General features: G+C 39.0%; 1 protein-coding gene across 1 annotated transcript in view; it reads left to right on the forward strand.

Annotated features, from left to right (window-relative positions):
• Positions 1 to 25,125, forward strand: part of fhit (fragile histidine triad diadenosine triphosphatase) — a 145,977-nt gene that overhangs the window by 36,225 nt on the left and 84,627 nt on the right. The window contains exon 3 of the mRNA XM_030777829.1: positions 10,486 to 10,608. Coding sequence (XP_030633689.1) covers positions 10,503 to 10,608 — 106 coding nt within the window. The 5' untranslated portion in view covers positions 10,486 to 10,502. The remainder of the gene's footprint in view (positions 1 to 10,485; positions 10,609 to 25,125) is intronic.

Consider the following 25,125-nt stretch of genomic DNA (forward strand, 5'->3'; position numbering starts at 1 on the left):
GGTGAGGTATGGCCCATATAGTCTGATGTGTATAGTATGGTGAGGTATGGCCCATATAGTCTGATGTGTATAGTATGGTGAGGTATGGTCCATATAGTCTGATGTGTATAGTATGGTGAGGTATGGTCCATATAGTCTGATGTGTATAGTATGGTGAGGTATGGTCCATGTAGTCCGATGTGTATAGTATGGTGAGGTATGGTCCATGTAGTCCGATGTGTATATGGTGAGGTATGGTCCATATAGTCTGATGTGTATAGTATGGTGAGGTATGGTCCATATAGTCTGATATGTATAGTATGGTGAGGTATGGCCCATATAGTCTGATGTGTATAGTATGGTGAGGTATGGCCCATATAGTCTGATGTGTATAGTATGGTGAGGTATGGCCCATATAGTCTGATGTGTATAGTATGGTGAGGTATGGTCCATATAGTCTGATGTGTATAGTATGGTGAGGTATGGTCCATATAGTCTGATATGTATAGTATGGTGAGGTATGGTCCATATAGTCTGATGTGTATAGTATGTTGAGGTATGGTCCATATAGTCTGATGTGTATAGTATGGTGAGGTATGGTCCATGTAGTCCGATGTGTATAGTATGGTGAGGTATGGTCCATATAGTCTGATGTGTATAGTATGGTGAGGTATGGTCCATGTAGTCAGATGTGTATAGTATGGTGAGGTATGGTCCATATAGTCTGATATGTATAGTATGGTGAGGTATGGTCTGTGCAGTCTGATATGTATGCTATGGTAAGGTACGGTCCATATAGTCTGTATAGTCAGATGTGTATGGTCTGATAAGATATGATCTCTCTGCTAACCTAGTGCTGTGAGAGCCTGTCCTATTAAGTCAGGATAACAAAAAAAAAAAAAAAAGAAAAGAAAAGGGAAAATATAGGAGTAAACTTATCCCTGACATTGGTCTAACTCTGTACTGGGTACAGTAGTACAGCCGTCATTACCACACTGCTTTGTGACCTTGTGGTCCACAAGGTCTTTTCTAGGGTTCGGGCCAACGCTTGTTTCCATTATAATTGGTTAGTCTGTTGCACCGTGAGTTCATAGTTTTCACACATGAAGCTCTTCCTCTTTTTTTTCTCCCTGGTCATTTACATTCCAGTGCCTTAATTGGCCACAGTGCCAGGTGTCCTGGTTCACCCTTCTGCCATCCTTGATATCTGACCCAGTGTGTCATACTGTCCTTTTTATTTTAATATCATTGGTCACATTATTTCAAATAATATGTTGCATACTGTGCTTTAGTTAGCCTTCAGCTTTTAGTATCTCAAGGATCCTGTTGACCGACCTGGACTATCACACAAAATCATAGAAAGACAAATTTAGACTAGAAATATGCTCTTTTTTTTTACTGAATGCCATTGAATGGATATCCTTCTCGTACTCAATGAATAAACACTTGTTGGACAATAGTGCAGTTTTCACGATCAAACAGATTAACTGGATATTTTGTATTGTAAAGAAAGAAACAGCTATAATTAAATGATAATAATGAATTACTGCCACAGGAATGGCATCAAGAGAAAAGCAGATATCTGTTTAAAGCTGCAATTCTAGATATTCTTACAGAGCTTACAGCATGACACACGTACCTGAACAACAAGGTCTTTGTTTTACACCTCTGCCATTACAACAGGCATTTATCACACAGCAACGACTCCTCCTCGCCTAATGCACTTCAACACACATGCTGATGGGAGCAGGGGCACCATTTACTTTGTCCCATAGTGTGATGTCCATTTAGAGGTAGCACCAATGTGGCAGTGAGAACAATTATACACACACACACACACACACGCACACACACACACACACACATAAACACTGGTGTACAAAAGGGCTGTGAGAGGAATACAATGTGTGGTGTGTGGTGTATTAGTTCGCACAGGTGGTTCTTGTCCAAGCACTTTGTTGTCTCATTCTGTCTACTATCTAGCCTTTTGGCCTTCTGGAGCATTGACAGTTTAGGGCCTTTTTTCCTCTTTTTTTTTTTGTCTGTGTTCAGCCCTGGCACACAATAGCCCACAGGCTGAATTATTTGCCCCACTGCACTCTGGACTCAGAACTGCACTAAGATCTTGTGAACTTGTCCAAGCAGCACCGTACAGCACCCATGTGAACCATTAGTGTCTATGTCTGTTATTCAATCAATTACAGTGTGGTCTTCCAAGAAAAAGGGGGAAAAAATGTAACTCTGCTCACAAAGAGACTGCTCAGTTGCATCATGGAACGGATTTCTCAGAATATGATTACAACACTCCCAATGGATATGTCTTTGCTGAGGTCAAGCTGCTATTTTCCAAGTACATATACTGTACACTGGCCTCTTCTTTTTTTAAAGAATCTTTTAATCAAAGTGTAATAACTATACTCTTATCCAGTTCTTTATGACATTCTCTCTCTCTCTCTCTCTCTCTTTCTCTCTCTCTCTCTCTCACTTCCAAACACTCATGTCCAAAACCATGTAATTCCACTTTAATAATTTTGAGTGATATTTAGTTTAAATGCATAATAGGACCAATGTGATCTTTTTTTTTCCCTATAAAATTCATGTTAGACTCAGCAGTGCCTATAATCATGGCAATCTTATATCCCGCTACTCTTTTCATTCCAGTAATCACTCAAGTACAATTTACTCTATTAATATCTCTCTCCTTGAGCTTTGTCTGCCCTGACTGACCAAACACTCTGGCGGCTTTGATATGGGTACGGTCCTTTTCACTCCACTTCTTGGTTCCAAGCTGGGGTAGACCATTCAGATGTGAGCTTTACTATTTTTCCCCCTCAAATGCAATTTTCACTCAGTTCAATTTTATTAAAGCAGATTAAACAAAGTGAACGCACTGGCCTCCATGAGTCGACCCTGGCATTGTGATCTGTTTTGCTAATTTTTCTGATGTGATGTAACTGAAAAATACCTTCTGTTATTAGGAAGATGACAGCGTTGTCAGAGATGTTGGTATTTAGAGAGACTGTTTCCGTAGCTTAGCCTCTGGACTTGATATGTTGACAGGTTCAAACCTAAAGCCCACTGGCCTGGTTTCAGATGGTACTGCTTCGTTGAAAATATACTTTAAAGTAACTCTTTAATGTAAGCAATTAGAATTTTTGAAGCCAGTAAAGTTGTTTTTTTTTTTTTTTTTTTAAATTCTGCCTTTTCTTTGTGGAACTTAAGTAAATGGTTTATAATTGTAATTATAAAAAGTTTTGCCACTTTGGAGACTTTATACCATCAGTGTGGTTTTTATTCTGTAATTCAGCTGCTGTTTGTAAGTACATCTCGGCAACTTGAGTGTGCTGCTGTGGTGTGATTTTGTCCCTTAAGGCCTTCCTTTTTTCTGCTTTTGCATGCTTTATGAACTCAGTCTCTTATACCGAGGTTGTTAGACAGTTTAATGAAGAAAACTAAAAAAAAAAAACTATCTATCATAGAATGAATTTGGTTACTAGTAAGTAAGTTGGCTTTCCCTGAATACCTTTTAATAAATAAAGGTTTTGGCAAGGAGTATGTGTTTCCACAGCACTGAAATAAATGAATGATTAATCTTTCCCTTGTTGCCTTACCATGGCTTATTAGAACATGTCTAATATGTCTTATACATAATAACACTTATTGGAACGAACAGATTATTGTAGCACTTTTGATCTATAGACCTGAGGTGGGTCTCTTGGTGTTGAAACATAGCTGTTTTATCAGAGAAGTAAAATTCGGTTATCAATTAACCAATGCCGTGTTCGCGATACGGACAACAGGAGGGATGTAATAAGATTCTGAATCATTAATTAAGGGGACCAGTAAAACTTACTTCCGTAAAAGCACTATCTGCTTTGATGTCTTTGTGCCAAAAACGGTGAAAATTGTGTAATTTGAATCTCCACTGTGGCAATGATAGAATTACTCCTCTGCCAAACATGTGCGTGAAGGACATTTCATATTCCCGAGTCAAGGGTTATTAAACATTCTCCGCTGTATTCATCTGTGAGAGGACATATTCATAATACAATGGGTACTGCTCAGAGAGATTTTAGATCTTTATCACTCCAGTGTTTTAGAAGAGTTCCTGGGGAGGTGAGGGGTAGGTTGTTGATGAATGTTCATTTCCTGGAATTGACACTAACAAAATGAAAGCAAAGCAAGTCAAATGGCTGAGGAAAAAAGTACATTTGAAAGTCTAAGAGTTAGAAAAGTAGAACTGGGTGGCTTTAGTGTCTCAAGTCAAGATGCACACCTGAACTGAATATATCATTTTTGTCTACGTTCAACGTGATCATCATTGTACATAAGAGAGAGTGCGCTATAAAATAAATGATGCATCGTCAAACTAAAAAAGTAGGTCATTGATTGAAGTAATCAGCCTAAGTATTCTATCTAATTGCATCACACTTAAAGAAAGTTGGGTTTTTTTTCCCCCCAAACTGTTAGAAACTGAGAGAATATGGATGAAATGCTAAAATGAGCACTCCCTCTAATACTTTTGCCTCTTACTTGTGTAATTATGACCTCAGAGACTTCATAGATGTGGAGGGAGACAATAATCAATTCCCCTCTCCCATTATGAAGAATCAAATCTCCCTTAATCAATTATGCCATGTGTTCTGGACATATGCTACATCTCAAGTGTCGTTACTGGAGTTAACAGAAAAAAAAAAAAAAAAAAAGATCTCATGTTAATTTATTTGTTTGATGAAGGAGTTGTAGCATTGGTGTTGTCACGGATGTGTTGGCTATGACAGATGGTCCGCTGGTTAAATGAAAGCACAGAGGGTGTTTTTTTTTTTCCCTCCAAACATGAGCCGCCTAGAGGGGTTTCTAGCTTTAGCACTCCCTCAGAAATGTATATAATATCCCAGCATCCTCAATCATGGCAAAGGTCAGTGTGACAAAGTAATCGATGGGCCGTCGGGGACACCTCCAGGAGCCCCCCTGAGACGGCGAAATAGCCGTTTGGCCACGGCCATAATCTTTTCTGAGCTCCTTTAGTTGGCCTTTATCCTCCGACACTTGTTCAACTAATCTCATTTCTGCTGCTAATGCCTACCTCCTGAAGGTAGCATGTTGACAGAGAATATCATAATAATGATTTATACACACATCCAAATTGGATCTTTTGCACGCCTTAAACTTAAGAGAGGTGGCCCTGTTTATACTGACTAAATTCCTTTTTGAAATGAAGTAACCATTGCTTTCAATATAGATGAACGATTGAGTAGCATGAGTAAAAAGGCTTTTTTTTTTTTTTTTCACCTCACAGCAGGAATATATGTGTGAGTAAAAGATCAAAACCACCCTTCTCTGAATTCTTTTTTTTTTCCCCATTTTTTTTTTTTCCTTGCTGATTTTCTTTGGTGTGAATATGAGCAAGAGGTGACTGTTCCTGTCAGTTTTCATGTTACTGTTTGGTGTTAGAATGCAGATGCTACCTACTAAATTTAACTGTAGCAGCATGCACTACTTCCATAGAACCTCCACAAATCATTAAAATTGCACCATAGACTGGCATTGTCACTTCAGTCATAACTCCATACACCAAGACACCATTGAAATGGAAATTTTGATACTTTTAACATGCGTCACCAGCGCAAAAAAAAAAAAAAAAAAGTCTTCGACAAGCCTGGTGCCATTTGCACAGATATTGACCATGTTGTAAGACTTTTTTCTTTCTCTAAGTATTTGCTTTACACATACAGTGTACCTTCAGGACTGGATCCTCCCCATAGTTTCATGCCTCTAAGCACTAGCCACATTTGCACCTGTGTCCTTTGATATTCTTTTTGTATGACGATTCTTTTTTTTTTTTTTTTTGTGCTGTGGACTAGATGCGGCAGTGATAACTTTAAAAAGCCCTGACAGTTTTACTGTTTAGCCATCCCTGATCAGAAAATTGAATCTAAATAAGATTTCCGTATGAAAGCTTGGCACAGTCATGCTTGATGATAAAAATCGGTGATATACTTTGTAAAAGTGTTTTAATTAAAAACACTGCTATTTTCCCCCCGAACCACCTAGCTCCACTTGCCACTTGTTAGATTTGTGCAGATTGCTTTTATAATATTGGTATATTCATCTGCATTCCTGGTAATATCTGTGAACTTAAATGGTATAGGCAATACACACACAAACACACACACAGAGAGAGAGAGAGAGAGAGAGAGAGAGAGTAAGGAGTAAAATTTTTATATTTCAAAAATTTTACCCTCACATGCTATACTTTGTAAATATGTCAGTTGAAAAGGTGGAGGATTCAGTCTTATTTCTAATGTGTTTAATTTTCAAATAAACCGAATGTTGATCCTGCAACACAAATACCTTTATTATTCATTATCACACGTGTAGAAATTCATCAAAATTCAAACATGTGCCTCCGTAGGTGCTGTCTTTTTAAAATGCAACATGCAATGTTTCACCAAATGTTTCAATGCTAATGGAACCATAGCATATTTTAATTAGCTCATGAATTTCATGGGAACAAATCTCATTAGATACATCAATTCTTTTTTTCTTCATTTTTTTTCCCTTTTTAAATAACTTATGAGGACACCATAGTCCCTTGAGTCCCTCAGTTTGAATTTTTTTTCTACTACCTTAAGAAGCAAAAGCGTCAACACATTATGCATTTAGCTTTAGCCTATTATTTTCTTGATGTTCAACCAGCATTCTTTTTTTTTTTTTTTTCTTTAACTTCACTCCCTCTTTTCTGCAAATATAACAGGAATGCAGTGAGTGCTGATTTACGCTGGAATGAAATTTCTTTCTTTGTTATTTGAGTTTCTCATGTCTAATATACATAAGACACAGAGTCAACATCAGCCTACAAAGCATTTGTTGTACTAGCCATATCTAAAACAACATTAAAAGCACCTCTTCCAGACTGCCTCTCTCTGCCTGAGTGATATGTACCTATGTAAACAGCCGTCATAAGCCCTTGAACGAAGCCTCGTGCCTACAGGTAGCGAGAGAGTGAGAGAGAGAGAGAGAGAGAGAGAGAGAGAGAGAACCCAGTCTCAGACCATCTCAAAGGGGCAGCTTTTTTCTTTTCTTTTTTTTTCTTTTTTTTTTTTTTTTGTATTTGGTGAGTAGCCAGCTGAGATTAGGCAATGTAATTGAAAGCACTGAGGGTTGTAATTGTGACTGCCCTGTGCCTTGTACGTGAGCTCCAGTCTGCCAGGGCCTGATGTCACGCTCTCTTCTCCTCTGATGGCCTATGTCTGACTCAAGACAAGCGTGCAGTAGACACTGGTTAAGTTTCAGTCAGGTCCCCTCACATCACTGTTTGAATTCAGAGGCTTTCTTATGATGAGTGAAACTATGAAGCACAGGGTACGGCAACCGGCAGATCACTCTCTTTTTGCTTAAAGTGGAAAATTATGGTAATAAGGTCATTAAGTTACCGAAACAACAATCAGTCAGACACACACACACACATACACACACACAGACTCTGGAATCTGTGAATATACTTCCTACACATACATAAACTTACTTCCTACACATACATGTGCATGGTCTTACAGCCTTGTACCTGAAGCAACGGGGAGATGTCTCAACCATGTTTATTTAATTGTACCTCTGGGTTTACACATGTTTGGCTTTCCAGTTATGAAAAGCTGAATCCAGTCTGCCATTCAATATTTATTTTCAGACCCTGTGTAGGGTGGAACGTCCCCGGTATTGACTTGACCCTTCAGCTTAAAGGGTCATTTCACATGCATGGGGAAAAATCAGCACCATGGTGTTTGTATATTGTTTACTGGCATACTGTGCTAATTGTGAGAAAATTGTATTTGGAAGGGAACAGCATGCTGCGTGTATTTTAATCAGGGGCGGGGCCAGAGAGGGGGCTTCAGGGGGCACGGGCCACACTGGAGATTTTATTGGCACCTAAAATCCTAGTCTATGATTTGCCATCAACCAGGTCAAAGGCAGGTGTAACAACCTCGCCTCCTCCCTCGCCAGTCTCAACCATTCCACGCTCAGCGTCGCCGGTCTACCAGTCACCGGCCTGATCACTCTCATCCCGCACACCTGCCCTCACTTTAGTTTCCCATTACACATCTCCCTATTTAAACCCCTCCGTCGGATCAGTCAGTGCGAAGTCTACACCTTCCCGTGTCTACTGAGCTGTTCGTCTGTTCTGTGTTCTGAGAAAGTGTCTAGTTTCCAAGCTACTCCGTTACCTGTGTGCACTCCCCTCTGGCCCCCTGTTATACCTGTCTGTGTAAAGCTTCATTTGTTTATTTGCCTTATTAAAGCCTCAGTTTGCCTGCACTTGTGTCCTCCGCCTTGGTACTTCCTGACAGCAGGACTACCACCTATGAATGAATCAGTGCGCCACTTGGCCCACCCCAGTCAAAACACTCTAGAATTGCCATTAATACCTTTAAATGCCTGCTGATAATGTTTCTTCATATCCTGTAAACTGAAAATAAATTCAATAGTCTTATTTCAGATTTGCATGGTTAAATCTGATCATTCAAGGAAACAGCAGCAGAATTTTATGACTGAATTGGAAACATTTCTTCATTTCTATTACGTAGTAATAAATTCTTTTGGTTTAGAGTTTTTCAAGTGAGACTGGTGAAAATACGTCAAATATGATGTTCCAATAAAAAAGAAAAAAAAATGATACTGTGATAAAATTGTCCTCTGCTGTAGGTAATCAATACCTGATGCCTTTTGGTGACAATGAAATGTCAGCTTCACGAGAGCCGTATTTTCCGGAAACGATTTCCTCTGAATCTAATCTGTAGCGAAGGTATCCAGCGTGGTGCATGCGTGTGTGTGCCCCGTCAGTGTGCGTGCGTGTTTGAATTTGTTTGAGGATTAGACTATCTGACGGTAAATGGCGTATCGGAGACCGAGAGCGAGCTCCTGGATTTCAGCGATTACATGCAGTCTCCACAGTCTGAGTGTCCAAGGTGAAAGATAAGGATTAAACATGTAACCTCTGCCAATGACTCATAATGCTGGACACACAACACAGCATCTATGACTTCCATGTACTGTGTGAAGCAGATCATGAAACCGCATTTGATTATTAGACAATGGCTGTTAGGATAAAAGGAATAATACAAGGTAGATGGGAAAATGTAAAACGAATTCTACTCTGCACAAGCCTGACCACCACTCGCGTACACACACATACACACACACACACACACACACACTCACACACACACACACACACACACTAATTGCACCATTTTAATTCTTAATTGTGGAATTGCTGGATCCCATTTGGAAAGAAAACCATCTGAGACAGCTGGTGTACACACATTTCCTGTTTTTTTTTTTGTTTTTTTGTATCCTGGAATGTGTCTTCTGGGATTCCATCCAAATGCAGTCAGGGATCCTCTCTCTTGTAGCGCTTACCAGAGTAAGCGTGTTGGAACACGGTGAAGGCGGGCGGTGTGATGGGAGTGTGACGGAGAATACGTCGACTCATTATCTCGTGGTTTCAGCCCTGGATGCTCTCACACCTACATATACACAGCCCTGATCAAGCACCTTGACCGTATAATCACATAGACCTACGGTAAACCCATTACTATAATTTATGCTCTCTCTCTCTCTCTCTCTCTCTCTTATACACACACACACACACACACACACACAATGCCTTCGCTCAGTCATTAGGGGTAATTAAATTGAGAGGGAGCAGTCATGGTCATACGCCAATTTCTTCGTTTCAGTTGGGTACAACATCCTAAATCCGGTGGAGAGACAGCTTTGTTTATTTATTTGTTTATTTATTTGTGATTTTCTTTTTTAGACTTCTTTTCTCACATGCTTAAAGTAACAAGGTCTGTGGATATTTCCATGCCAAACGGACTTATTTAACTGTTCTCTGTTCCTCAGGCTGATGGTCACAGTGCATTTTTAGCCCATTGATCTCAGACAGAAATCTCCTGGTGAGGTTACCAAATGTGGTACAAGAAGGCTGGCCCTCAGTCGATATCTGTTTGTTATAGCTGGCAGAGAATTGGACTCCTGGAGACTGTGGATCCCTTTGGCAGTTTATGGATTTTGCTTTGTCTGGGAGGTTGCCATCTCGGATATTCTTTTATCATTGACATCTCCCATTGAGACTCAAAAAAGAAAGAAATCTAAAAAGCAAAAAAAAAACAAAAAACTTTTGTGTGTTGGTTTAGACATTCTGCTGGAACCCTTCCTACTGCATTATCAGAGAATAAGTCATTAGTGATTAATGGCATCTTGCATAACTTGCCCAGACGTCTTCATGCTCTTTGCTTTTAGGTTTGACAGTCTCGAAACTATTTCAGTACTTCTTGAAGAGTGGAATAAGTTCTGTCTCTGTTATCATACGCAGATTAATCAAAAGTTTCTTGTGCACCTCCAAATAATAAACTCAAACCTGAAGAGATTTATGCAAATATCGTATTTCTTAGATGTGTTTCTTCTTTCTCTCAGGAGTGTTTCGGTTTGTCTTCCTTCTTCTAGATCTGGGATCCTAAGTAATGGCCACATTTCGCTTTGGGCAACACATCATCAAAGCATCTGCGGTTTTTCTTCAGACGGAGCTGTCCTTCGCTTTGGTCAATCGAAAACCCGTGGTTCCTGGCCGTATCCTTTTTATGTTTGCTGCAGAGACTGGGACATGTGTTACTGGGCGAAGAAGAAACAACATCTATTTCAGACGGAGGTAGGGTGTCATCTCTCTTTCGTTTCTGTCCATCATTCCTAAAGGAACATTGTGTACTCAATGGAGCAACATTGTCACTGCTGGTTGTTGCTCAGCAACCGTCTGATCTTGGTTAAGTTCAACATGACCCGCTCATAAGGTCACGCAAACAGATGTTTACCTCCGAAAATGCCGTGGAAAGTTGTCAGAAAAGTCAATGGAAAGGAAGAGAATGGTGTGATGAATAGATAGCTGGGAATGTTTTGTGCTCTGCACTTTCTACGGATATAAATGTAGATTGAGTACTGAAGACCTATACGTCATTTTCCTTCGTTCCTTCACTTCCTCTCTCTTTATGTGAGAAATGCTGTACTTTTGTCTATTTATCTCAGTGCTCAATGAGCAAATGCAAACCTTGCATACATTTGCATGATTTCCGTTACTGATTTGTTTGAATAATGTGCTTATTCTCTTTTTTGGAATATTAATAAGTCCTTGGCTTTGTGCTTGTGCTCCTCAAATACCATTGTAGCTTACATAACCCCTCCATGTTTAGATTAACTTTAGAAGAAGGGAGATTTTTCAGTGTCATGGGGTACTGCTGTATAAAGTCTAAAGAGAGCAACAATATTCTCAGGCCAAATGGAATACATTAGATTTTTAGTTAATCATAATCTTCTTGTTCCCCCTTGAAATATTTGAGCACTGCCAAGAAGTGGAAGTTTTGGGAATAAGCCTTTGTCACTGGAGAAGAGTATGGTGATGTTATGACTGTTTTTACTTATGCGCACTGTGTACACTGTCTGTCTGTCTGTTTCTCTGTCTCTGTCTCTGTCTCTCTCCGTGTGTGTGCGTATGTGTCTGTGTGTGTATGTATTAACTGTTTATGCATAGAGATTTGCACAATGTATAACTGTTTATGAAGTCACTATAATTTGATGTGCAGATCTGAATATAATTGAAGAGCATTGTGCTAAGTTACCCGCATGTGGTATTGAAGAAGATGGCTGAGATCAAAGCCCTGCTTTGTTCTTGCATATCTGGTCATAGTGGAGTTTTGGAGAGTTAGACAGCACTTGGCAAAGATCTTAAAGCCTCTTGGCTGCTCTTGGACAGCAATATCAATCCTGAAATACGGCACGAGAGGGTCCCCGGGGCAAACAGAAAAATCCCACTCACTTTACTTGGCACATTTTAAGACAGTATGCACACCAAATCACATACCCATATATAAGGTAAGATTCTCTCTCTCTTTCTCTCTCTCTCTCTCTCTCTCTCTCTATCTCTCTCTCTCTCACCATCAGTTTAAATCAATTCAATTCAAATACATGTATTGACATGAATAAGTGGTTACTGTTGTGTCAAAACAGAGAACATGTTTAACGTTCTCTCTGTGTTACTATTTATGGTCAGAGAGAGAGAGAGAATGAGAGAGCGAGAGAGAGAGAGAGAGAGAGAGAGAGCGAGAGAGACAGAATGGGAGTGAAAATGAGAATGAGAGAGTAGTGCTGGTACTCTATGTGATATGCACTCTAGGGTTGACTTGACTGGCGTTTATATGACATCTTGACATGGGTATTTGGTTTGCCACTGAGAGAGCAGTTGTCCCATAGATTTGATGGATCGTCTGGTGAACTGTTGAAATGGGAGATTGTATAGGCTTTGGTTCATCCCAATGCTGTTGCTGAAGCCCAATAACAAGCCTTAGGCTAAATTAACAAGACGAATGGTTGAGATGAGTCTTAGCGCTTCACTGTCATTTGAAAGTAACTGCTCAGCTGAACTATCAGAGTGTCACAGCCTGCACCTCATTTTGGACTTTTAGTTTGACATGTCTTTGTGCGCCTGTTCTCTGTCTGTCTCCGCCCCCCACCTGTTCCCGTTTGTCTAATTATTAACCTTGTTAATTTCTACCAATCCTGTGTTGCCCTGTTTAGTTCTCCCTCTATTTAAGTCCTAGTGTTTGCCTTGTCCATTGTCTATCGTTGTTTGTGTTTTGCGCACACTTTTATGCTGCACCTTTTTGTTATTGGTTTTATCATCAGTTTGCACTTGTATTTTAATCTTCATTTTTTCAGTAAAGTCTTCCGTTTTGTCACCTTCATCATTGTGTTCTGCACTTGGGTCCTGCACCACACCGCCAGCGTGACACAGAGTCAGCTCTCTCAAGAGCCTTGATAAGATACAATGACTTGATATAATGACATGCAATTTGGCATCATCAAAATTCTAAACAGTAGCCTTATTGTCAGGATCAAGATTTGAGTTCTTCACCAACAATGATTTTGAAACGAATACCACATTGCTGGAATATTGGGTGAAAATTGTGCCCATTTTTTTTCTTCTTTGTTCTTCTCTTTTCATAGATATGGATTTCACAACTTTCATTACTGGTCTCGTTATGAGAATGTTAATATGTTCCAGATTTCTCACACATCCATAAGTGCAGACGCACACTCACTCATAGATGATATTTTTTATAACTACTGTTTCGGACATGCAGTATTTTAGGACAGCGTACACAAAAACCTGTGGACTGTAGCTGTAGACTACCGGAGATCCAGAGCAGTTCAGGTTCAGTTTGCTAGGCTATTAATTTACATTAACCATGTTGTCTAGATTGAGGCGGCCAGGGGGGAAGGGCGGGGGGGGGGGGATTTTGACCATCTCCAGCCTCATGAGGCCACCCCCACGTTCATAAATGGAACGGTGCCTCACCTAACCAATAGCTGACTGGCACACCGTTAGACATTCATCACATGGGTGACAGCCTCTTGCGGCCATACACTCCTCACGCTGGTGGTGCCGCTTCCTCCATTCCTCCACGAGTCTTTCTTTCTAATTTTCCAGTCCTCTAGCGCTCCGCTGTGCTCTTTCGTAGGCAAGGCTTCCAGTAACAGGCATACCAGACTGGCTCAGCTCCACTTTCAGCTGATCTACGAGACGGTTCTTCGGACTTTCAGTACAATGCAGCCGATCTGTTAGCTCGCCATAGAGAGGCCTGGGTACCTGCTGACTTCAGAACAGCTCCTGTCCTCCTTAGAGTGGCATTTCACAAGTTATGAACCTTTTTTTTTTTTTGTGGTATTCTCAACCATTCATAAAGAAGAAGAAATACCCCCGGAGATTAAGGAAATCTTATCAGTTACTATAAAGATTAAAATAAGTTGAGGTCCTAGTGCTTTGGGAGGTTGTGGAAATGGTTTTAACTTCATGGTCATGAAAGCCACTTTAGTAGCAGTGAGTGAAGCTGATGTCTTCTTGGAATATGAATATATCTTTAGAAAACGATGTTTGTGTCGTAGGGAGTGTCTGGTCACTGAAAATAATTTGACCTTCCTTGGCCGTAATTCTATTGTGCGGTGTAGTAATCAGTCACTTGCTCTCCCTTAACAAATCCACCAGCATGTTTAACACTTTGGAACAGGCATTCTCGCCTAAAAGCTTCATTTGACGTCCTTCAAACAATAGACATCATATTTCTGTATTCCTCCGCTCAGAGCACCTAGGTCTTGGTCTCATTACACCTAATTATACATTCTTGTACCTTGGTCTTGGTCACAGGTGGTTTCCAAATGGCAGCAGTGCCGTAATTATCAGCTTTATACCATAAATATTAGCTGGCATTTTTGACGAAACAGACTCATGAAGGCACAGCTATTACAGCCTTGGAATGAGTTTTATATCTCTCAGCAGTTGTTCTGTCAAATGTTCTTTTATTCCCTTTGCTAAGTTTAGATTTTTCCTTGTTGGCTGCAGGTATAATTTAAGTTTTAGAAGTGATGAGAACATTTTAGGTGGAGAGACTCAAACTTCTCCTCCAGATAAATTTTTGTTTACTCGATGTTACGTCCTGCATTGCAATGACTGATATCATAACGTTGGCAGAATATTGATTATTTTTCTTAGAGGTCCAAGAGTAATTAAAACATTGCTATTCTGTCATGCTAACTGGCAGCCATTAGTAGAATTATTTATCCATCCTGCATCCTAAATGGATTGGTCATAGTTGTTTCTTGTTGTTGTTGTTGTTGTTCTTCTTCTTCTTCTTCTTCTTTTTTGAATGTCTGTTCTGACACAGTCTTCTTTTTATTTATTCTTTGTGGTAATTAATAGAATCATGGTAATGACATAGACAACATACACGTTAAATTCAGTTCTCATGGGGCTGGCTAGAGTTTACAATGCACAATAAAAAAAACAAACAAACAAACAAAAAAAACCCATCATTAGATCATCATCAGTAATGCTCTGTTAACAGTATGATGCTTGGACGTCTTTTTGTTTTTTTGTTCTTTTTTTCCCTTTTCCTGGCTGACACATTTTGAACTGCTTAGCGAGATGAATACAAAACGGGTTAGTTTTGAACGCTGTGAGTGGCCACAATGCTGTCATGCAGATAAATAAAATCCTGCGATAAATTAACAGTGGTGGAAGCTTCTTCACACCAGCAGCTGTGTGACAGTCTGTCCTTGCTGTCATATCGATAGAGGCCTACACGCTTTGCCTAGGCTGCATCAACAAACCTTTGCTTTACTAATGACAGCTGATGCCTCCAGTTCCAACTGGTGGCTTTGGATTCCACATAGTCTTACAGACATTTTGTTTTCATTCTCTTGACTAATTTTGCCTAACAAGACAATTGGAAAGACAAAACTGCAGTTTCTCAAAAGAGGGACGAGTCCTTAATGCTTACATTACATCCATGATATGCCATTAAGATATTCTGTGCTGTTCCTCTCGACGTTTTAAACCACTTAGAACTTTCTTTGAACAAAGGCATCTGCAATTTGGGCACCAACATGTTTGCTTCGCCTTCCTAAGTCCGTTCTTTCTTGGTGTTTTACAAACTCACCGAAGTCTATCAAGGTATTGATTCTAAGTGTCTTTTTAGAGCAGAAAAATACTTGTATAGAATCTTTTTTATTTTAATTTAGTTGCTTCAAAATATGAGTCCTTTTATTTTGGTTTTCCATTATTTTGCCAAAGGTCTGTTTTTAGATATGATTACTGGGACAACAAGGACATACCGGCCATAGCGAAACACTCATGGATTTCTTCTCAGCTGGAAACCAATCAATATCTGGGAGTGTAATCTGTGCCATTTTCACGTGATGAGTGTTCTGTAATAATGCTGTATTTCACTTGTAATCAGCAGATGGAGTTAGGGTGACCTACCGAACATAATGCTTAATTCCTTGAAACATTTATCGACTGGTCCTTCTTTTCGTGCCAGCCAAAGCACTGGTTGCCAGTTTGTCAGTCTGTTTTATGCTAATGCAAGCATGCGTATTTTCACTATCTGATTATGCAGTCGAAAACAATCCATATCGTGTTATCAGCCAACATGAATCTTATCATCCAGCAAATAATGCTTTTTATGTAAATGTTTATGTTCTCTTAGATGCCAAACATTAAAGCATAGGAATTTGCATAATGATAATAGTTATGCATTAGCCAGGTCAGCTGAAATGTTCTAACACTCCTCTGGGCTACAGCATAATATGACATCCCTGTGTGCTCTTCACTGAAATAGTTACTAACATAAAGAGACAAACGTAAACTGATGAATTCCTTTAAATCTATGAATTTATTTGGCTCATAACACATTTCTATACATTGTGTGTGTGTGTGTGTCTATGTTTCTATATTATCTCTAGGACGACAGATAAAAATTTAAAATACATTTCAGTCTCAAATGCTGTGTGCTCTATTTTAATCTTCAGAAACTGTGTATATAATAGATAATAGATAATAAATACTAAAGCTATGCCCAAGGAAGAAAGGCAAAATGGAAAATCAGTGTTGCTATCAGATCTGATAAGCAAATAAGTCAGCTTTATCTCTCACCACGCGCCTTTGTCTGCTGTGCCGTTCTTTATTGTGTATGGCACTTCAGTTGCTTGGCAGAGCTGGGATGATGCTGAGGGCCAGTCTTAGAGAGCTGGGTTATTGTTTTCTATTGATCGTGAACATGCCTACTACCACTGTGTGAGAATTTGTTCCATTAAGACAGAAATCTTCTTATAATGAATGTGAAAATGAACCGGAGAAAAAAATCACAACTTTTGATTAAACAGTACCTTACTGCATAAATTAATTATAACAATACTGTGAATAGTTGATTATGAGATCTGGTAATCCTATTAAAATTCATAATTAGCAACATTTCTCCTTAGCTTCCTGAGGAAGTAAATGAAAGAAAAACAAGAGGCCTGTGATTAATGTTAAAAAAGGGGCCCTTCTGCTATCACACAGTCTGCAGAACATGATATCAGACTTGTGGCTGAGGGTGACCATTATACAGACCCGTGCATTAAATCTGAAATGTAGCCCGTAGGTAGATGCTCAAATACTGTAGTGTCATTGGGCTGAATGTCAAAGATATCTTCTTTTTTTTTTTCTTTTATGGGTTCAATGAAGGCAATCAGGAAAGCATGGGCACTGTTTCACATGAGCAAACATCAACAGAGAAAATCAAGAAAATAAAGGAATAAAGATAAACATTTAAAAAAAAAAAATAAAAAAAAAAATAAAATAAATAATGATGATACGCGTACAATGGCATACAACATATCTGTAAACCTTTGCCATATCTCCATATCTCTTCTGCAGAAGTGCAAAGATCTGCGTGGAATGTGACATAACTTGGGTTTCTATCTTCACATATGTTCCATAACTGATTGTCATGGAAACAGGATTAATGGTTTTCCAGCTTGGGTTGCCAAAAGATTCAATTATAGAAATGTACAAACAACTAGAAATACTTGCGACTGTATAAAGTACTGAGCAAAAAAAACAAAACAAAAAAAAACAAAAAACAAACAAACAAGCAAAAAAAAACAGTTACAATGCCACTGTGTTGTGTTTGTCTGTGTATTATTGCTTTTTCTTTTGCACTCCATCAAGTTGCCCTAAACATTTTTAACTGATATTTTCTCGCTAAATATCATTCTTCTACTACTGTTGGCGCGTCACTTGCTTTCATTTAACAAGCAGATTTTTTTTGTATCAGCGGTCTGTTCAACACTGGTCTTTAACCGTCTTAACTATTCAACTTTTTTTTTTCTTCTGTCTTTCGTAAGTAAAGCTGACAGCTTGCTTACTTCCCTGGAGACAGCAGTTTAAAAGCTAGACTTATTGATATTCCCACTTTTTTTTTTTTTTTTTTAGTAAACGCTTCAGTTCTCTTCTATCCTGTTTGTGACAATTTTGGATATTTATTACTTTGTTTGACTTATTGAGCTTGCTGCTGGTACGAGGGTTTGCACTTAAGTAGCAGCACAGTGTGGTCGAGAATCTTTTCATTGACGTTTGTGTTGAGTGTGGACAACGGGATCTTTTTTGAATCCAGGAATTTGTTTCAGGAATGTATTTTTTTTTTTTTTTTATGAACCTCTCCAACTGAATCTTGGTCTTTGCATTGTCCCTGGACAACCTCTGTCTCTCTTATTCCTTTTAGTATTTTATGCTGTATCGCAGAATGTGGTTGAAAAATTCTTTATATAATTAATTTCACATTTATTCATTGCATGTAATTTATCCTTTCAGTTTTGCTTACCACTCTACATGTGTGAATATTTGTAATAATAATTACAAACTGCATGTATTCTTTAGATAAGTATTACTTGTAGTGAATGAGCATATATTAGAATATTAAATTGATATTAGCCCTATAAATATTCAGTCACTGTGCTTGACATATTGTGTTGAAAGCACTAAATTAATTTGATACACACTGGACATAGGTGGCTCTAAATTACTTGGTCTCAAATGTGCTCTGAAGGCACATGCCTGCCTAGTAAATGTGGTATGTATGTGTGTCCGTGCGTGAGTGTGTGTGTGTGTAACTGTGTGTGTAACTGTGTGTGCATGTGTTTGGGTGTGTGTCGGTTGACTGTTCACAGCAGAAGGGGTGGTTAACGCCTGTTGTCTGATGACTTTTGACAAGTTTCCAAGCCCTGACTCTGACAGACTGTCAGATTCTCCCTTTAAAGCTTCTGTGTGTGTCTTAACTGTGCAAGGCTGTTTTCTGGATCCCTACTCCCCAGGCCACGGTTCTGTTGATAGGACAGTGAGAGGCAGTGCCTCTGGGCCCCAGTGCAGTCTGCCTTAAGTCAGCTGGATGCATGGATCACTGTGCTTCTGTGCTGGGAACCAGAGGAGAAAATCAGGTCATTGGGTATTCAGAGCTGGAGGAAGCATTGAGCATCGACCTTTTCATCTTCATGAAGTTTGTGTCCATGTGAGAGCTCCACAGCTGTGTGGGAGTGGACCTACAGCAGGCCCCGCCGCACCACTGCTGCAACCCACTCAGAGAGCACAGACAGCGGGCCAAAACCAGTCAGGGAGGGGTGATGGGAGGTTGGGGGTGGGTGGAGGGTCACAATAAATTAACTTTCTTGGCTTTATTCATCAGTGATATACAATATTTTTATATTTCCATGGAAATCATGCACTAGCACATTTTACTACTCTTTCTATTGCTCTCTCTCTCTCTCTCTCTCTCTCTCTCTCTCGCTCTCTCGCTCTCTACGACACATGCGCACAAATTTAAAGAAAATTAAAGAAAATGAATGTTCCACAAACAGCTTCAAGAGAAGGATAGTGGTAGAGAAAACAAGAGTTTTGGTGTTTATTTTGAAAATTCTCTTTTTTGAATGCGAGCAATGGGGAGAAATCAATTCTCACAACTACATTTTCTCACAAACTCTGAATATTTTAAGATGTAACACCAAACCCTCAATTAAAAGTTTACGTTCATTTTTCTTTTTTGTTCTTTTTTTTATTAATATCTTTGAAGATGCTTTCATATTAGCTTGCCTAAACAATTCCAAAAGTTGGGCTTTTACACATAATCTAGTCTTTCATGTCTTGCCTCTTCATGCATGCTTTTATTGAGTCCAAATTACTTTGGCTCTATTCATCTTCTTCACTCAGATTTTTTTTTCTCACAAATCACACTCATCTCATTGAAAAACATATCACTTATTCTGTAAGTAATCGCTTTATTGTCGTACAATAGCACATAAAAAAAATAAGGTGGCTGAATGGTGCGGTATTTTATGGACTGGCTGTATTAAAACAGCACAAAAGTGTGTTTGGTTTCAGAACATGAATGTGTTTTCAGTTTTGTTTTGTTTGTTTTGCTCTCCGTGCCACTTAGATGCCAAAGCATATCGAGTTTTAAAAGAAAGGATTTCGGATAGCCAAGGTGTGAATGACAGAAGAGAGGACTACAAAAGCACCAAAGTCCAAAGAAAAAGTCCAAAGTCACAAGAAGAAAAAAAAAAAGACAATGAATATTCATAAACTCCGTGGCATTCACTCTCCATTCAGAAACAGCCTTAGTTTGTGTGTATGTGTGTGTGTGTGTGTGTGTGCGTGCGCGCGTTTATTTTTCTTTCTGTTGTACCTCAAAGAGGTTCATTTTCAGAAGTTTGTGTTGCCTTTCTTTCTCTGTACAGGGGTGCTGTTCCATTATTAAAATGGTTCTCTTGTCAGCTCTGCCCAGATGTCCAAGTGCCTCTGAACTTACCAACTTTAAGTAGGAGAGCCTACAAACTATCTGACCTTTCCCTCTATTAAAGAGTGAGGTTACACAGAACTTTAATCAAACACCGTTCTCCCTCTCCAGTTATATAAAGCCTTTTAGACATCGCTACACTACAGTAGCTGTCAGTGGAATTTCCAGCTACTCTGCACCAATGTTCCGAGTGAACTGTTAACAAACCCCTGTTCTAAAGCTGCTTACCAGCAAATATTTGACCTCCTCTGACAGTGACTGATTGCTGATAGTGGAGGTAGTGTTAGTGTTTCAGCAAACCATTAGCATGTCATTATTCATAATTACCCTCTGTGGCATTAAGGGGGTGCGTAAGGACGGCCCTGACTGTTTTGCAAATTCTTCAAAATTGAAAGCATTTCATAAACGAAAATCCTGTTTTTTGGGGGTTTTTTTCTTTTGCATATTTTTGTCAGGGCATACAGTATTCGTCTCTGTATGTGTATGTATTTATATTTACATGTCTGTGGCTGGAGAGGTATCTGTCACCAGCGTGACAGTATCTGTGTGTAATATGTGGTTTTAGTTGTACTGCCTGAGAAAATTATTGAGTTATTGTCATGTGTGCTAAATGAGATCCCTTTAAGTTAAGTTGCTTACTTGCTTGAACATTTGATTTTGTAAATTCAGTTACGGTCTTTATTCTAAATGTCCCCATCTCCTCTTGTTAGCTATATTTAATCCACAACTCCTCAAATTATCATATCCAATCCGAATTTCATAATTTGATTCATTTCATTTGCATAATGTCATTTTGAAAGCCAAAGATGTTTAAGGAGGAAGCAGGCCACTTGTGATCAGTCTTTTCTGTGTTATTTTAAGCAAACTTCATCATTGCAATGTTCCACTGTTCTCCTTTAGCAGTGTGACAGCATTATTAGTAAATGAGCTTTACCAGTGAAGCAAGGCAGCCTTAATCCCTATCTAAAGTCCAGTGCTGAGATCTCAGGATGTCTTACCATCTGTCTTAATGAGCACACAGCTTCTTACTGCTGATTTTGGCTCTTTCTAGAACATTCTGTTGCTCAGCAGAGGAGCCATTATGCACTTGGCTTGCACAAAGAAAAACACCCATTACTGAGTTGCATTATTCATTTCTTAATTTCACATTGTCAGAGTAATTGAGATGTAATGTAGGCGTCGAGGTTACCTGGCTAGAAAGCAAATGAACCAGTTATTTCTTCCAGAACATACCGTTTGACTCACACGCTCACATGTCATAGAGCGATAGAGCAGAGAGCCAAGAGGCATTCTGGTTGCTATGTTCTGGTAGTATGAGTAAAAACAAAAAACAAAAGCAAAAACAACAAAAAAAAAAAAAAACAAGTGCTCTAGTTTATCACATTACAGAATGTGACATTTTAAGAATTGATCAACAGCCTTTTCATGACACTGCCAGAGTTGTGTGTGTGTCCTTGAGCCAAAACTGCAAGATGGATAACTTTTGTGTGAAACAGACTGCATTCAGAGAACATGTACTGATCAAAGCAAGTGTTGGAATTAGACCTTTTTCTCATTGCCCATTTGAGAGTGAATTTTATTTGAGTACACGAGGTTTCTTGTACATTAGGATTTCGCATTGGTTTTATACCTGAAGACAGAATTGTACAAACATAGTTGAATATCATTTGCTTCCTCCGTGTTTTCATGTAATTTAGAAATGACTCTTCCATTTAGTCGTTATTCATTCTTTTAAAAAGTTAACCCTAGTTAGTCTTTTGCATTTTGCAACCCTGGCTAATGGTGCTATGTTAATCCTTCAAAATGCAACATGTTAGATTCTGACACACATGACTCGGTTTGGTTGGAACTGTTGTAACAGACCATCACTATGAATACATAATTAGTCCAATACCGTCATACAAGCATTCAATCATTTTTCTTCTTATTTCTCTCTAAACTTTCCACAGTTGAAGTTCACAGGCAGTATGAATTTTTCTTCTGAGTGTGTTAGCTGGTCTGCTTACCATACTGATCTATATCTATCAGAGCATATGCCGGGGTTTATGATGTAGGATATGTATTTTATTTTAAGGACAGAACCACATTTCAGTGTCACTCAACATCTGTCTTTTTCCACTGCACATCTGGACCACTCAGTCTCTTCCATGGAATATGCCTGTTTTTGTTGATGAAACACAACATGGCATACAGATGTCCTGCAAATGCATGAATATGAAAGAACAATTTAGGATGCAAACATTTCTTTAACACCTTTTTTTTTTTAAATCATATCACTGCTCTTGTTCTGATAACAGACTGTATTTAAAAAAAAAAAAGATTCATATATGCACTGTAATTATTACTCATTGTGAAAATTTCCCTTTTTGTTACACAAGTAACTTTAATAACACATGGAAAAAAGGGAGGATATATGTACACTTCAGCCTACTACATTAAAGAGGGGAAAATGTTCAGACAGAAGCACTTAAAAAAGTCCCTAGTTTAGGAAACTTCAAGAAAAAAAGGATAAAGGCCCACGCATCAAAACATTCTTGCACCCAGACCTGGTACCTAGACCTGGTACCTACCGAATGGGATGTATGTATGATTACTACTTTGTAGCTCTAGAAATTTCACTTGAAACTAACTCAAGTAGAGGAGAGCAAGAGCACTCAGATGTAAAGTACTCCGAATGATTGACATTGCTTCACACACAACCTTCCTTGCTATTTGTGTAGCTCTAATAACACCAGGACTGATAGAGCTCCGACTGCAACACAACTGGCTAAGAGACTAATGTTATTTCAGATTTGTTAACCTATGCACGCTAATGTTAAAGTTATATCAAAGAACACTAATATGTTACATTGACAGACATAACATACTTTAACATACCACCTTAATTAGATTTTTTTTTTTTTTTTACATTCAGCTTCACCCATCCATGTTTAAGACTTAATGAGGAAGTTTTTTTTTGTTTTTTTTTTCCTTTGGTTCCTTTTTTTCTTGTAAGAATATTTGACTTGGCAAATGGAATTTAAAACAGGGGTATAAAATAGCTGCATATGCTGAGATGAGTCTTGGTTGCAGATATTCATTAAATTGACAATTACCAAGACATGGAAAAAAAAAGGGAAAATCACTATATTCATACCATTCATAATGCAAATTATATTAAGCTGGCACCTTAAGTGAATGTATTTCTACCTACCCCCCTGTACACCCCCAATTGCACAACTGCCATAGATAATGGAGTCCCAAATTATATGCTCTTTTCTTGTCATCCAAATGAACCGATTGACTTGGTGCAGTCATTTGCCAGTGCACATAGACTGATCTACGCCTATGAATGCAATCTTGAAATACAATACTGCTGGTAATTAGGATTTTTAATGAGCAGACACCAACGGTAAACAGGTCCAATAGAGCAATTTTCTGACAGTTTTAAGACTATTAACTGGCTTTAACGATTATTTGCGGCTCATGAAAAGCTTTTTACACTGACAGTTAGCAAAAGCTCAAGTTAGGGAAGCCTGACTCTCGTCAGGTTTGACAGCACATGGTTTAGCGTAGCATGCTAACACATTCTCACTCTTTTAGAATTATTTAGCCTTTAAAGTCATCTGCTCAGCTTCATTAGTCAACCAGTGAGTGATTCATTTTCTATGCAAAATGAGTAGAGTACATCAGATATCATGCTTATGAATATGGATTTAGAATGTGGTATATGGGGTGGGGGGTGGGGGGAGGGGGGAGGAGGGAGGGGGGGGGGTTTGGCAACTGTTGTTAGTAAGCGAACTTGTGTGTGTGTGTGTGTGTGTGTGTTTTGTTTTTTTTTTGTCATTGTAGCAAGCATATCTTACATTCATCTGTCAGTATCACGCCTCCACACCACATGCTAAACTCCTTCAGAGAGTCTGATCCCTTGGCTGCTCATCTCTCACTAAGAGTTAGCGTCATGTTTCAGAATCTCAAAACGTTGCCCTTCACCTCACATTCATTTGATTTTCCAGGTGTAACTCTGCAAGTTTTCAAAAATACAACACATACTTTAGCAAAAAAAAAAAGAAAAAAAAGTCTTTTTTTTTTCCCCCTCCACTTTCTCCCTCACTCCATTTGTTATTAACTTGCTATGTATAATCTATCTCCTACAAAATCCACTTGGACTAAATGTTTCTCTTGGTGAGACTGGCAGAAATCACACCATCCGTGTATCCGTGTCTCTCATTGTTGTGATGTCAAGGATACCACTGGGGGATGTTTGGGTGGGGGGTTCGGGGTAAAGGAGTTGGGGTCACGGCCTGTCTTTAACTGCAGTTATTGGTGTAGTTAAGCAGAAGTGCTTGGTCTAATGGCATGTCCCATTGACAGGGCAGTCTGTGGGGGGGGGGAGCACAAGTCTGATTGCACCTCTTTCATCAGCTTGTCAGGACTCAGGAGGCCCACAAGCAAGTCCTGTTACCTCCACTGCTCAAGGTCACTGGGCCGCCCTGCCCCACCCTGCCTCACCTCACAGTCATCCTCTTTGAGTTACTGACAACAGCTTCTGTCTGTCTGTGTAATGAATTTTATGGGTCAGAGGTGCTTCCACACATGATTTGTATTTATTAATTATACTGAAGAGAGAATGAAACTGTTACCCAAACGCTGTGAAAAAAAAGCCTTTAATTGTTTATAAAGGTAGACACAAAAGATTTGCGTTGATGTCTCCCTGCATAAACTTGGGTATGTATCGTATGATCGACACAAACAATAACAATTTTATCTGTACTTATATGGATCCATGCATGCAAGTTTCAAATGATTACTTTTTTTCAATGTCCTTAGGGCTACAAACTGACTCCAGGATTGGGCTCAGGTTTTATTAGTCAGTGATCATTACAATAAATTTGAACCAGGTTGGCAAACAGTATAGTAGATTACATATCTGACCAATGACTTTGGTTGTCTA

Source organism: Chanos chanos, chromosome 6, assembly GCF_902362185.1.
Source record: "Chanos chanos chromosome 6, fChaCha1.1, whole genome shotgun sequence".
NCBI lineage: Eukaryota > Metazoa > Chordata > Actinopteri > Gonorynchiformes > Chanidae > Chanos > Chanos chanos.